We start from the raw sequence: 15,844 nt of genomic DNA on the forward strand, positions 1-15,844 counted from the left end.
GGTGTTTGCCACTAATCCCAAGTTTTCAAGATCATTTATTGAAAAGGAAAACAAATGATAAAAAAATGAAAATGCCGAAGTGACCTTTTGGTCACGAGGCTTCCTACAAGCAGCGAACAAGCATGAACTCAGGGACAGGTGGTCTGAAAAATGTTGTTACCTAACCTTGAGCCTTCTTCCGTTGGATAACTGAAGCTGAGAGAAGTACACTCAAAACAAAGACTTTTAACCCATATTGTCTCATGGGAGAAATTATTGGTTGGATCATTCACCTTGCTATTATGCATAGAAAGAAGAAAGAGGAGGAAAACGGGATTACTATTACACATGTTGCTTTCTGGTTGGACTGGTCTTTGGTGGATCTCGTCCGACTAATAATTTCTCGTAAGAGAGTTGTCACACCAAGTGAGTTGAACAAAAATCTTCTAGTACATGTATCAGAGGAGATCATATAGAGCGATCTTTCTTTTTTTTGCCACGTATCCTATTGCATCCATCCTAAAGTGGAAACTGAAAAGTAAGATAGGACTCCTCCAACTAACGGAGTCTGTCTATCCTATAACTTAAAAAAAAAGAAAATATATGAAACATCCTCTGTGAGGCCATCCATGCATATCCCTCTCTTCTTCCACAACAAATAGTCTTTCCCTCACCATCCATATGTGAGGCCTTCTTCCTCCTCACCAAGTCTCTTTCTCCTCCTTCAAGTTTTCTTCCTTGTAAGGGTGTTAATTCCAAATGTGTATCACATCTTCATAAACTGTGCATTGGTGAATGTCATATTCTGAAAACCATATATCGATTTGCTTGAAAGTATATATTAAATTGTTGCTAAGCATGTATCATAAAAGCTTCAAGTATATATTAAAAATCCATTGAGTATATATCATTTGGACATGTACTATGCACTGGTGAACACAATATTTTGAGAACTGTGTATCAGTTTGCCTGAATATGTATCAATTTGTCTGAAGGTGTGTATTAGATTGTTGCCAGGCATATTTCAAAAAGGCTTAAAGTATGTATCAAAAACTTGTCGAGTTTGTATCACCTGGATATGTACTATATACTGGTAGAAATGATGTTTTGGAAACTATGTATCAATTTATCTAGATAAGTATCGATTTTTCTGAAAATATATATTGGATCACTGCTAAGTATGTACCAAAGAAGCTTAAAGTATGCATTAAAAATCCGTCGAGTGTATATTTCCTGAATATATACTATATACTGGTAAGTATAATGTTCTGAAAACTATGTATCCATTTGTCTAGAGATATGTATGACTCGTTGGATGACTTATTTATTAGGTGTGTATCATCTGGCCATATATTGTGTACTAGTGAACACAGTCCACGGCCACGAGAAGGGACTCCATATTTCAAAGGAGAAGAAAAGTACTCGAGAAAAAGGAGAGGCTGCAGAAAGAGAAGAATAGCTGGATGGGGAAGAAGTGAGGGGTACAGACAAATAGTCTCATGGATGTTTTTTTACGTATCTCTTTTTTCCTTGTATGTCATAAGATTGACGGACTCCATTAATAGGAAGAGACCTATCTTGCTGGACTCTTCAATTTCCACTTTAAAATTGGATGCAATAGAATATGTAGCAAAAAAGAAAGACTGTCCCATACAATTCTCTCTAATGAGCCATAAAGGCTGAAAAAGAACATTATTCTGGATGGACCATTTTGCCTTGGAAAGTTTGGAGAGCATGTTTTGGAAATTGCCACAAGGCCACAAAAGTACAAAAGCTTGCCAATTTGCAATCTTAAACAACGCTTATCTTTCTTTGTCCAGCCAAGGCATGGGCTGTACTAGTTTGAGCAAGAAGAAAGTCAAGGGTGCTTGAGCCCTGCTCATCCCTTGCTCTTAACATTTATTAGGTTTGAGGATATGCGTCAACTGTGAAGGTTATGTGGAATATTATTATTATTGAAGATGTACTTTGGGCAACTTAAAATATTTTTTTTTGTGATACCGAATCCAATCCATGAAGGGATACTTTCGTCGCACCACATAATGATTAGTGGGGCATGTTGATGTTGCACCAACCACCTAATTCTGAACTGATCAAAAATTTTCCAACCTTCCTCTTTGTCATATTTCAAACATTAATAAAAATGGTTTGGCTCTTTACACATAATTCTAACCCAACAAGGTGATTTTCTTGTTTTAGTTGTGACAATAGCATATTGTTCATGGCTTTTGCTAAGGGCATGTAATTAATGAGCAAAGATATCTCCTTGATTGGGAAATAGTAATTTTGTAAGTATGTCACTTTTTTTTTTTAACTTCTGATATCTTGGTAAAGAGATGGTAGCCTACTTCCTTCCAATATATTATGAGCAATCCTCTTGATAAATCTTGTTTCACTTGTTCTGGCGATATATTCAAACTGGTTTCGATCGGATTGTAATAGTTGCATGGTCATCGATATAGAGAGAAAGGAATAAGTGGATTTTTTTTTGACAAATTTGGTGCTCCTGAGGATATAATCAGGGGTGTTTTGGAAAAAATGTAGTAGTTTGGGTGTTTTAAAATTTTCTTTGCAATTATGTTATGTATAAAGATTATTACACATGTATAACTATTTAATGAGGAGGAGGCTACAGAACATAAAAGGTGTATGCCACCAAGTCCTGCATTGATGAAACTATACGATGCATCCATAATACTAACAAAAATGTTGCGAAGCAGATGAGCTGACCTGAGCTGAGCTATGTTTTAGCTCAGGCTCATCTCATCATATAGCAAATCTTTTAGGACTCTACCCGGGCGCAAACCAAGCCTAGTAGAAGATGTTCAAGCTTGGGTCATATAAGATTTGAGCCAAGCTTGCAACAGAGCTGAGCAAGCTTATCCTTGCTTTTACAAATATCATTCAAAAATTATTGGACTCCTTCGCTCACTTAGCGAAGCGCAAACCAGCTTTAAACAACCCAATCCTCGGTGCAACTTAGGTTAATTGCTACCCTAGTTGGAAGCAATGTTATAAAAATAAGACTAGGGTTGTATCTTTCGCACGAAAAAGGGATTCACCTTCCTTTATTTGAATCCCCCATCGGATCATCCACTGTTTGCTTCAAAATCTGTGCAAGTGTGCTTGAGATCTGTACAGTGGGCGATCCGATGGTGGATTTGCAGGAAGGAGGGTGAATCCTTCCATCGCATAGTAAGATACAACCCGTTCCTACAGAGATAATGTCTATCATATGGCCAAGTAATATAAAATTTCTAAAACTCTGCACCTTCCAGAACAAGTTCAGTTCCTCTACCAACCCTGATTGCCAGAAGTTCCTATTTTCATAACCCTAGAACTCATCCATTTCATATGAATTTTTTGCTCGATTCCTTCAAATTGGACGATACAAGATCCAACGTCTCTCGGAGCCAAGGAATTACATCTAGTGACCATCATTTTTCTCCCCGTAAATTTCCATAATTTTAGAGTAGTTCTCCTGCTTGTTGTTTGATGTAGTGCTCGCTAAAATATGTTCATTACAAATGCTAACAGCCCCACCTTGATTGAATGCCTTCTCTAGTAGATTCCATTATGTAACAATCTAAATCATGTAAGATTATAAAACCTCTTCTCTATATGAATTATATATCCTGTCTCCAGGATTGATGAGATAAAATAATGAAGCTAGGAGGCTAGTAGATAGTCGACCTTCTCAACAAACCTAAATAAGAGATGCAAAACTTGCTTGGGGAGTCTTTCCAACAGGATCCTTTTTCTACATCGGGCTACCTAACTCCAATAGGATGGAGACGATAGAGAAGACCACACCCTTCAGTTGCGTCTATTTAAAGATTAGATGGTGATGTAATGGCCACTATATAAAATAAGAGCATCACTATGATATGGGACCTATAAAGTATCTCGCATGTTTAAAGTAATCTCCTAACATTGCATGCTCACCAAACAAATACAATCCTCTAAGATTTATTAGCAAATATATATATAAAAAATTCAATAATCTCCTTAATATGATACGATCCATTATATTTTTTTACGGTGCATGTGGTAGTTCTACCCCTTCAGCCAAAGTGGCCGCATATGCTCTCCAATTCCACTTATGTTCTGATCCAGAATTTCACCATAAATATTATGATTAGCCCATGGCCAATCCAAATAGACTCGAGCATGATATCTCCTAGTCTATATGAGCCATAAGCAGAAACCATTTCAATACTATCGATAACAATTCAGTATTTCATCTAACAAAATTCACTAAAATATATTATTTAAATTTTTTGATCATATATAAATACGAAATATTCATCCAATAAATATGAGAATGAATATATGTCTACACGAATCCGGCCTCCAGATGGAAATTATCGTGATGGATACGTGGCTTGCTTATCCCCCATGTAATTGTACACTTATCAAGGAATGGAGTAATGTTGGAGATCACACACTAATTAGATGTATTTTGCTTCATTTCCATCCCTCGCCAGCTCTCGTGTTGGATAAAGGTACTCAGAAAGGCGACCCTTCCACTGCTACACACCTGATTACATGCGTGCACACAAAAAAATAAAAATAAAATGAAATTGTAAAGGGTCACACATCCTGAGAAAGCTACTCTTATCACCAATATAGTCTTTCATATTCTAAGTATGATTAAACAATCTTTAAATATAATATATAATAGATATATATATGGAGTTTCATTATTTAAAAAATATATTATGATTCGACAAATTAATAAATTAATTGTAGGGAACAATATTTGTTGACAGGAAGGAAAAGATGACAAGTGTAGGATTTCAAACAATGAGAATTCGCATTGGCTGACGCTAACCCTAGCCCTAAGCCTAACCCTAACCCTGACCCTCACTCCAACCTAACCCTAAAGCCTCGAGCTAGTAGTAGGCGGATGGGTGTATGGTACTTGCTGTGGTCCATGATGCTGGACAATAACAAAGCGCCACCTACAGGATGAACGTCATATGATCTTAATTCGAGGGAAGTTCCTTGGGGGACCACCCTTCCACTTTCGTTGACCAGTCAACGGAGCACTGTTCCCGGGTCAGGTCAACAGGAGCCTTGTTGGTCCAAGCCACACCTCTCATGGGTCCGAATCTTCTCACGGAACCGGTCGCGTCAACTCGCAGTCTACTTTCATCATAGCTTACGTACAGCTTATATCACATAGTTAGATATACTACTAATTAAGCGAAATATTAAAAGACTCCCACGGGCTTACCTTTCAACGCCAAAAGTTGGCAAAGAGTCTTGTCCGTAAAATAATTCTTGTCTACATCAGAGTTTAAATTCTACTCGAAAGTATCTATCCAGATGTGTGTGTGAGAGAGAGAAAGAGAGTAGATTATTAAAGATAAAAAAGAGCCTGATGACACACGGGATTTACTTTATGAACGCTGCGACGGATACTAGGTGTTGGATGTTTTATTTTTTTGGTGCTCAAAAATATATTTATTTAAAATTAATTTAATAAATTTTACACGGATATGTGTTTAGTTCTATATCAGTTATTTATTGGGTAGATCTTGAGTACTTATATAGGATCAAATACCGAGATAATAACTTCCGGCTAGTCTTTTTAATAAGATACGTCTTTAATTGTTACAAATAGTATCAGGGCATATCCGACTTATTATTTATGTGGACCAAGAGACACTGCGGTATAGATCCATTAGGGCTGATCACGGACCGATCGTGGTACTTGTGATTAGATTTGAATTGAAAACGTCGGAATTTAAACGGAGGAAGTATGTGAGAAGCCATGCGGACAAGTATTTAGTCCTATATCGGTTATTCGCTTAGTGAATTTTGGATATTTATATAGAATTAAAAATTTTAAATAATAACTTCTGGATAGCTTTTTTTTTTTTTTTTTTTGAATGAGAACATGAATTGTTATAAATTTTATTGAATTGTTACAAATTTAATTAAAAAAAATAGAAAAGAACTGACTACCAGCTTGCATCCATAGATGCTAAAAGCACGTCCAATGGCGTGATTCATTTGAGGGGAGCAACATAATGCTGCTAACTTAGTCACATGCAAACCTCATCCTAGGCTAAAACTTTTGTTTCTCCTAAGATAAGCATATTTGGCACCTTTGGTTGCGAAGCCAGTTATTCTGATGATCGACCTATGATATAATTTGACAGGAATCATCTGATCTAGATCCAGTGGACATGGTAAGGGGACAAAAGCAGGGACAGAGCTCCATGTACTTGCCAGTCTGGTTGCAGTAATTATGCCCACTTGACTTTAGTTGGTGGGTTGCTTTTGTTACCCCACACTCACACCTCAATTTGGTGCACGTCACGCTGGAAAAAAACACCTCACTTTGCAATCCAATGTGAGCAAAAACTTTTGTTTACCTTGTTAGGAATTCCTATCACAATTTGCAGCACACGCTTAAGCCACCAAGATGGTAACATAATTGGAATGAAGTTTTGCTTCTACTAGCATGGTTCATATTTAAAACATGCGGACGTCGATTAAATATTGGAGACCGAATGTCCCCCATCTGGACACGCTCGATGGGAATGCTATCTGGTCCAGCTGGCACTGAGATGGCATTGGGGTGACGTATTCACACATAGGGTGACTCACGAATCAAAAGAGTATGAACAAAAATTTCTACCCACATCGAACATTTCCTGGTGGAAGGGAGGCCCAGTAAGGGCTGCTACGCGGATGAGGTTTCCTCTCCCTCCTCCTATTGTCTAGTGGGAAAAAAAAAAAAGATTACTAAAGGTCCAGGGTCTCTTTAGTTTTAGTTTTCATTTATGTTAATGATCATAAACATGTGTGGTACTAATTTTTCTTCATGAGATTCTTCCTCACACCCAAGTCTTCTTCCTTTATTTTATTTTTTTTTTCCAATTTCCAACCCCTCAGCTTTTAGCTAGTTAACCATCATAGGGTTTAGTAAGGGAAAGGGTCTGAATGGTCTGTTACATCCTGTTCTTTTCCCTCCATACCTATGACCATGTCTTGATTTGCCGCTCTTACAATAAGTTGGCATGAGAATACCTGCTTTCTAAGAGAGTGTATGGTTGCCAGACCTTTTAGATACTGAAAAGCTTGGTATCTTTTTAGTTTGGCTCTAAATTGTAGGTCTCTTTCTGTAGAGAGGATGGAGAGGGAGAGATGGGGATTGGGGAGCCCCCCCCATCCTTCCCCTTTAAGCAGCCCTCAAGAGGTCTCCCTCACATGACCATCGGAGGGGGAAGGGGAAAGCCATCATTGCTATAGAACAGATTATTCCCTGCCATGGGCCACCATGATTTCAATATAAGGGTCACATGTCACACCTCAAAGGCTCCCCTCCCAACACCCCAAATCCCATACCTAATCATCTCCACTTTTGTAAAATCAATCAATTTTGATTCAAAAAACAATAAACAATTTACCTTTTCTCTCCTTGCCCAGTCTCCCAAAAACCAGTGGCTAATCATCCCCCAGATCATTCTAAAAAGGAGATCTGATCTGTGTGTGTGTGTGTGTGTGTGTGTGTGTGTGTGAGAGAGAGAGAGAGAGAGAGAGAGAGAGAGAGATTTCTATCATTCGCAAGGCGTAGTTTCCCAAAAACCGAAGAAAAGAAATGAAAATTAAGGATCAGGCTTGAGCTATTAATTTTGTATGGAACCATTCGTACCATAGGCTTATTGGACCCCGGATTTTTTAAATGAACAGCATACCACTAGACTGATCCTTTTGTTTATTTTACTAGTTTGACTGGTTGCTGCGAAGATATGGTTGTTGCTGCTGCTGTTGTTTATTGGGTAGAGCGCGTTCTAGAGAAACTTTCATGTGGAGCAGTTAGAAGAAGCCTCTAAAGAACCCGCTTCCCTTCATGGCCCTTTTGTTTCATGCTCAAGGCTGAGAGGCACTCCTGTTCCAAATTTTTCACATCTTGGCGGATAACGATTTCCCAAATCTCGCCACCAATCACTCCCGCACCACGAGCCAAAGGTATAGAAATACTAATATTTTGTAGCCCAAGAACAAGCATGGAAGCTGAGCACAAGAAACCATGCCTACTTCCTCTCAAACATCAAATATTCCACCACCTCTATATTCTTCATGGCCTCTCCCTCTGTCCCTCTCATTAGAACGGTGTCCGAAGACCAAACCTACAAAGCTTACTCTCTTGTCCATCCCCTGCTTCCCCTTCTTCCGTAGAAGTATAACAACGTCCAAAAACCACATCCACGAAGTCTCTCTCTGGTGTAACAATGTCCAAAGAGATCACATCCACAAAGAAACAAGGGAAATGAGATGCACTTCAAACAAAGATAAAGACACAAGGAAGCCCACCAAAACTGTTATCGAACAAGTCGTTGTAGGTTGTATAATGATAAAGAGAACTCATCACAAGAGAAACCCTATTTACATGCAAATAAAAGCGGAGATAAAAAGAAGAGAGGGGTGTATACTAACTAGTACCAGCCATATATAGCTCCAAGAAGTAAACAAGAGCTTGCCTTTCCTCCTTCCTCTTTGCCTGCACCTATTCATAAATATCTCCTAATCAGAAGAACAAATCCACGAGTCCACCATACCCTCGCCCCGCGCCGCCACGCCCTCCGACCCCTTCTCCCCATTGAGCTCCGACGAACCTGGCCCAGAGTAGTTGAACTTGCAGCTGCTCACCCTTTGCTGCGCGCCATTATCGTTCCCTCCGACCACCGGCCTCAGTCGAGCTTGCTCACCGCCATCCGGCCCCGACGCACCAGCCCAGCCCGACTGCACGCCCTCCGACCTGATAAGCCCCGGCGGGAGTCCAAGCTCTCTCGAACCGAACTCCGGCGATGGAATAACGGCCTGCGGCCTCGTGGCGAAGGCCGGTGGCGCGGTGGGGAGAGTGTACTTCTGGGTGAGGAGGGATTGGAAGTTGATGACGGGGCCTTGGCTTTGAAGGTTGAAGAGAGACTGGTTTTGGCTGGCAAGTCCAGGATCAGGCGAAGGCAGTTGGTAGTTATTATTAGTTGGAGTAGAATTAGGCATACTAGCAGGAGCGCTAGTTATGGGAATGGTAGCGCTGGCCTTGGCATTAGAAATGGTATTAGTAGTAGAAGCAAGAGCATCGATTATAGCAGTAATGGTGGTAGCAGATGATGAAGGGTTGGGAGAAGCTAAGGCGGGGGGTTTCTGGGGGAAAGGGCGGAGGAGGTAAGGAGGGGCAAGGGAGGAGGGCGAGGAGGAGGAATGGAAGAGATCGAAGCGGGAGCGGGAGAAGGGGGAGGAGGCGGCGCCGAAGGGAGGGGACGGGATGCCGGTGAATTCTTGGACCATGGCACGGAAGTTGGAGGTGTCGGTGGTGAGGACGGTGGTCGGGGCACGGCGCGAGGCGCGGGAGCGCTTCTTGGAGCTCCGCGGCGGTGCGGCGATGGCGGTGGAATTCTCGGGCGGCTGCTGCACCGAAGATTGAACGATTGGTGGACCGCGAGGAAGGGAGGAGTTGAGATGGGGGAAGTCGGGGGTGGGAACGGGGGAGGGGCGGAGGGGGCGTGGAGGCCAGGGGGAGGAGGAGGAGTCGAGGGGGAGGAGAGGGGACGAGTCGAGGAAGGAGAAGGAGTCGAAGAAGGAGGAGGGGTTAGGGTGGTGGGACGAGGAGGAGGAGGAGGAAGGGGGAGGAGGTGGGAGGGAGGCGGCAGCTGCGGCGGCGGCGGCGGCGGCGGAGGACGAGGAGGAGGTGGGGTGGAAGAGGGCGGAGATGGAGTCGGCACGGGAGTCGTACTCCTCGTCGCCGCCGCTGGAGGACTGGATGCTGCCGCTGTTTGCGGAATCCATGAAGGAGAGAGAATACGAGGCAAAAAGGAGTGGAGAGATAGATTCCTTCTGGAGAAGGAGTAATTAAGAGGGAAATGGGGTGATCATCCTAGAAGAGGGAGTTGCAGAAAGTACTGCCTCTTTAAAGAGAGCGGATCTCAGCACATAGGATGGGAGGAGGAGGAGGAGGAGGAGGAGGAGAAGAAAGAAGGGGAGAAAGGTTCTTTTGGGTGGGTTTCTTTTTGGTGTTTGATCTAAACATAAGATGTCGGAGTTGGCATGTTCGATCTTTGATAGGTGGAACGGGTGGGGGGGTTTGGGAAGGGAAGAGAGAGAAGAGGGAAGAGGAAAGGAGGAGGTGGTCCTTTGTAGCTTCTGTCTAAAAGAGAGGGCGGCTTTAGCTCACGTTTCCACTTAAAAGATCCTCCAGAGATTGCAAAGGTGGTGGGTCCCGGTGGGGGCCGTTGATAGGCGGTAGCCGGTCAAAGTTGAAGAGAGAGAGAGAGAGAGCTGGGAAGGAGGGTTTGTGTCATTTGGGAGGACGTGTGAACGGGATGCGCAAGAACGGAGACGTTAGAAGAGGGTTAGAGGGCTGGTTAGGCTAAGGTGCTGATGGGTGAGGTGTTTGGGGAAATATTGGTGGAGATGGCAGTGTGGCACTACTCTCTCTCTCTCTCTCTCTCTCTCTCTCTCTCTCTCTCTCCCCTCGATATATAATTTGGATTATAGAAAAGATAATTAACAAATATAATTTTTTAGTTAATCTTAATCTAGCCCCTTTGATGAAGCTGCACCTTTATTCCGATATAATGCAAATCTAGGTTGCCTTTAGACCTTGGCATTTGCCAATCAACTCCAGTTGAGGACATAGATCTGTTATGTTGTTTGGTTTGGGCTACTAGATATGCCCATGGGTGCTCTTGAGCATGATTTGATCATTAGATCATAGGGAATTTTATGATCTCTGATGAACTTATTGAAAGTGTTGAGTACATCTAATTAGTTTAGTATGGGACCATTTGAACATGTTTAGCGTGAATAGATCAATTAAGCTTATTTTTAAGAATCTTGTTTAGCTCTAGATTGCTATAGGCACCGTTTGAGTCTGGGATATGTCATAGAGTCGGATATAGGTCTATGCAACTTACATTCGGTCCAATATAGAAAGGACCAAGAGATGAAATAGGAGGTAGCTCGGTATAGTTTCAATAAATGCCAGAACTAACATTAGGTTCAAAAATTATTAGCACTAATTTAGAAGGTTTGTCATTCAGAATACAATTCATTTGATTCAATTATAATTATATTTCATTCATTACATATATCAATCTCACATCACATGGTCACGATTAATGTTCTTGTAACAATTAATGAGCCTTTAATACATAGACACCTAGAACCACCATTTAGTTTCTTTATCTTTTAAAAAGAGTTGCTTCATGTTGTTGGACATGTTTGGTGGAACCATTTACACCATTTTCCTCCAACCTATGTACCTTTCAACCTTGTTCTAGTCCTATCTTTAAAGCGGTTATTCTGTGTTAATGGTTCATACCTTTACCCTCCATATCTCTTTATATCATTCCCTTTTTTTTCATAAAGGCAAGTGTTTAAAATCTTCCTTTAATTTTTCTCACCTTCTCTTAGTTTGGAAGGTCAGATTGGTTGAGCTAAGCACAAGTTCGTTGCAACCATTAGCTACAGATGTATCCTCCATTTATTCAAATCCATTGCTTGCAATGAACGCAAGTCATCCTAGTTGAGTTAAATCATGGGGTACAGAAGACAAATCTTGCAGTTCCATCAACCGAGTGGCCACCGAACCCTAGGCATCAAAAGGACAAGTGTCGTGCATGGAACCAAGGTTGCATAATTTACCAAGCATTAATGGATGTACCCATCGTGGACTCAAACCAAACCCCTCAACCCTGTAATTTGGTCCTTCCCTACAACTTGATTCCTTGACCGGTCACCTCCGTTGACCCGTCAACGTAGACCCACTTGAGACATAATATTGCACCTCGTCAGCATTGGATACTCGACAGAGAAAACTAGCATTATAGCTAAGTACGTCGGATCATGTCTAAAAATAAATAAAAGAGATGCTTTTATCAAATCCTCCACCATATAATCACCATAAATATATGCTAAATCTGATCCCTTTCTACAGTATTACTGATGAATGATACCTATTTTGCTTGCTCCTGAGATATTACATATTTAAAAAAAATTAATACGATAATTGGCTGGATGTTAAAATATTTTATTTTTTGATTTTGATAGATATATTTGTATTCTTTTAGTTTAGTTTATTTTAACTGATTTATTAAAAAGAAAAAACGAAGGACTACCTCTACATGGTCATTCAATTATGAAACTGACTTTTAGGTTGGCTGGTGCTTGTGTACAGCCAACCTAGAACAGGATTACGTGGCTGGCAGTGGATCGTCCATCACGGAGTTTGGTAGGTGGAACCCACTAGCTAATGACCCTATGGGAGAGAACAACAGATCAACATGGAGACTGGAGAGTTCTAATGCACGAGAAGAAAAGATTTAAGTCACCATCCCGTCCATCTGCTGCACCGGCGAATTTGACCACCAACATTGCTTGGACCTGTCAGGTTGTCGCCCATCGTGAAGGCTAACCCATGGATCACATTAGCTTGACCGTGCACGTACCGTCGTGGAATCTTACAATCCCTGAACTTGTGGAAGACGTCCATTTGAAATTTATTTCTTGTATCAAATATCCACCTCATTGGATTGCCTTTATTGATTTTCTAACGTACTAATGTGCTTGAGATAGTAAAAATTGAGAGCTCTACATGAGTATATAAACGCGAAGAGTTGAACTCCCACACGGCTTGCTTTTATTGCTTGCCACTGCCATATATCATGACATACAATGTCCCCTAGCTGATTGTCCTAAGCCAGAAAATAGACACATTCGGCTCATCAACAAGAATGGTTAATTGCTAGATCTTGATGCATCTTTTTATTCACTAAAATATGAAAACATACTATAGCTTTCTTTCTTTTTTTTTTTTTATCAACAATGTGGACTATATGTATGGATTAATGCTAGTATTGGCACATTCAACACATATCACTCGGCATAAGTTGGGCTTTTACTTCTATCTTTTGCTGACATGTCTCCTTCAAATATCTTATCGGCTGCTCGCATGGCATAAAATCCTCCCTTTTCTTTCCAATCGATATATAAGATATGTATCTTTGAGGAGATAATTGGACACTCAAATATATATGTGTGTGTATATATATATATATAGTAACATCGAACATCAATTATATATAACATTGTGTGGTTGTAAGTCCATAACTATGCATCTGGCATTCAACAATTGTAGTCTCTCCTCCCTAATAACAATAATTGACCAAAACCTAATGCTGTAATCTTCCAAGATCTCGTAATCTTTATAGAGGACTCTCCTGGTCCAGCACGGAACGTGAAAAAGAGTGATGGCTTCCAAACAACGATAACTAAAACTTTCTCCTAGTCATCGTGTCGCCTTCTCTAATTTTTCTTGTACAGGTTTTAACTCCAGTACCACCGGATATAGACTTGCTTGTAGTATCTGCGGTTCTGGGATGACGCAAGTTTGGGCAGAGGTAACTGAAAGAACGTTTATGGTGTTATGTTAGATGATAGCAACTCATTTATAACCTTCACCACTAAAGTCTGGCTTCTTCTATCTTTAATTTGCCTGTCTTTTCCTAGGTTCTGTGGCCTTACAAGCAACTAGTGCTGTCTCAAACCAGACCAGAAGCATGTCACTGCCAAATTTACCACTGCTGATGAGATATAAGATACTAGAATTTATAACTCTTATGTCCCAACTCTTTCAGACTGGGGACGGTTCGTATGCTATGATATTTCCTTTCAAAAATGTAGTTCACTTGCTGCGCTTTACGACATCTACGTACATGGAAGATGAAAGCAGGCAAAACGCGGGATCATCAATTTTTTAATATGTTCAACGTCAATCTAATAAATATTGTGATGCTCTCTTTAAGATCTACAACTTTTATGTCACTTATCAACTAGTGTTTACCCTAAATTGGTGACTGCCTTTCCCTTAGATGAGGTGGCAAGTTTGAATCCCATTAAGGTGTTCTCAGAGTTTTGAGTTGTCGCACGCGAACTCTTGGAAGTGCTTGTGCTTGTAATTGAAACAAAAATAGGTCAATACTAGTTTCCAAGGGCTCGTGCAAACAATACATTTGGTTTAAGCAAAAAAAAAAAAAAAAAAAAAAAAAAAAAAAAAAAAAAAAAACAATACATTTGGTGCCGTTCTTCCAACTAGGAGAAAACTGAAGCACACTAATTACCTTGAGACACTAATAAATACGTGAGACTAGCTAGGATGATTCAATTAAGCTTTATATATATATATATATATATATATGCACGCACGCGCACGTGCAAGAGAGGGAGGGAGGGAGGGAGAGAGAGAGAGGTGGATATGGTTTTTTGCTTCTTTCAATAATAAGGTTGGAAAACTCAAGTGAGTCACAACTTATGACTTGGCTGAGTCGAGTCAAAAACTAAAGCCGTCAAGGTTAAAGTCAAGGTGAATCGGATAGCATTAACAAATGAGCAACATGAATTAGTGACTCAAGAAAATTAACCTAGTTAGTGTAGCAACTCAAGATCTCACCCAAAATGGCCAGCCAGAAGGTATTATTTAGATTCCTTGATCTCGAGCACCCAAGATCTATCCGGTGAATAACCGATGTGGGACTACACCGCACGGATCCTCACATATTCTCTCCGTTGAAGCTCTGAAGTCCTCATCAGGCTAAAGGTTCAAATCCATTCAAATCAAATCACAAACACCACGATTGGCCCGGAGTTAGCCTCCATAAATTTGTGCTGCATTTTCTTCTAGTCCACATAGGCTATAAACCAAGTTTGCTCTGATACCATTCGTAACAACCTAGGACCTTACCCAAAATGGCAAGCCGAAAGATAGTTTTTGGATTTCTTAGTCATGTATAAGTATCCAAGATCTCCTCGACGAATAATCGATGTGGGACTAAACACACGCCCGCACAGTTTTTCACATATTTCCTCCGTTTAAGCCCTGACGTCCTCATCAAACTAAGGGTTCAAATTCATTCAAATCTAATTACAACTACCACGATCGACTCGTGGTCAGCCTCCATGAACCCACACTGCAGTGTCCTCTAGTCTACATAGGTTATGGGCCGAATTCACTCTGATACCATTTGTAACAATTCAGAACCTCACCCAAAATGGCTAGCCGAAAGATATTATTTAAGTTTTTTGATCCTGTATAAGCATCCAAGATTTATGCGGCGAATAACTAATGTGGGACTAAACAAACGCCCACATGGGTCCTCATAGTTAGGCCAAGTCAATGCCAAGTTAGACTGAGTTATCGCTGAGTTAGGCTAAGTCATTGCCGAGTTTGTGAGAGTTAAGAGACAAGGAAGTGTTGCAGAAGCGAGATCCTATTCCTCCATTGTCTAGAGATAGTTGCGATCTTGTTGCATAAATTGAAAGATTAATTAATACACATGCAATGAGCAAGAAAAAAAATAAAATTTTCAGTGTTTCTCTTTTTGTGTTAGAGTTTATGATATCTTGGAATGTTGGATGGGTTGTTTTGACATCTTGGACTATTGGATGAATATTTTGATATTATTATTTTCTTATAATTGGGTTTTGCATGTATTTGCCACAAATGAGTTTATGACACCTATATAATCTTCGTTAATATTATTAGAGGATTTGAGCATATTGATTCAAATTAATTTTAGATATTTCGATCAATCAAATATGTCTTAATGTTTTGTAGAAGCATATGAGTAATATATCTAAAATATAGAATTACCAGCATGCTTCATAATGGACATTAATCAAGGGCAACTCAAAATGAAAATCACTATTGATCATGACCTATGGTATATTAAATAGCTAGAAACCAAAAATCACAAATTTCTAAGTTTGTTTATCCATGATCAAATGAAAAAACCATTTTAACAGCCTTAAGTCATTTTAGTTTCATCTACCCTTAGAAACAAGCAAATTA

At 40.3% G+C, this 15,844-nt stretch overlaps 1 protein-coding gene across 1 annotated transcript; it reads right to left on the minus strand.

Moving 5' to 3' along the window:
- Nucleotides 1–8,254: 8,254 nt before the first annotated feature.
- Nucleotides 8,255–10,158, minus strand: LOC120107366 (putative protein TPRXL). The gene has a single exon (XM_039120624.1). It carries the CDS (start codon nt 9,784–9,786, stop codon nt 8,521–8,523), a length of 1,266 nt encoding a protein of 421 aa, XP_038976552.1. The 5' UTR covers nt 9,787–10,158; the 3' UTR covers nt 8,255–8,520.
- Between the last annotated feature and the right edge of the window lie 5,686 nt (nt 10,159–15,844).

This window comes from Phoenix dactylifera, unplaced genomic scaffold (assembly GCF_009389715.1).
Source record: "Phoenix dactylifera cultivar Barhee BC4 unplaced genomic scaffold, palm_55x_up_171113_PBpolish2nd_filt_p 000843F, whole genome shotgun sequence".
Lineage (NCBI taxonomy): Eukaryota > Viridiplantae > Streptophyta > Magnoliopsida > Arecales > Arecaceae > Phoenix > Phoenix dactylifera.

Excerpts from the sequence above, each read along its gene's own strand:
- LOC120107366 (XM_039120624.1), bottom strand. The coding sequence starts at position 9,786 with ATGGATTCCGCAAACAGCGGCAGCATCCAGTCCTCCAGCGGCGGCGAC.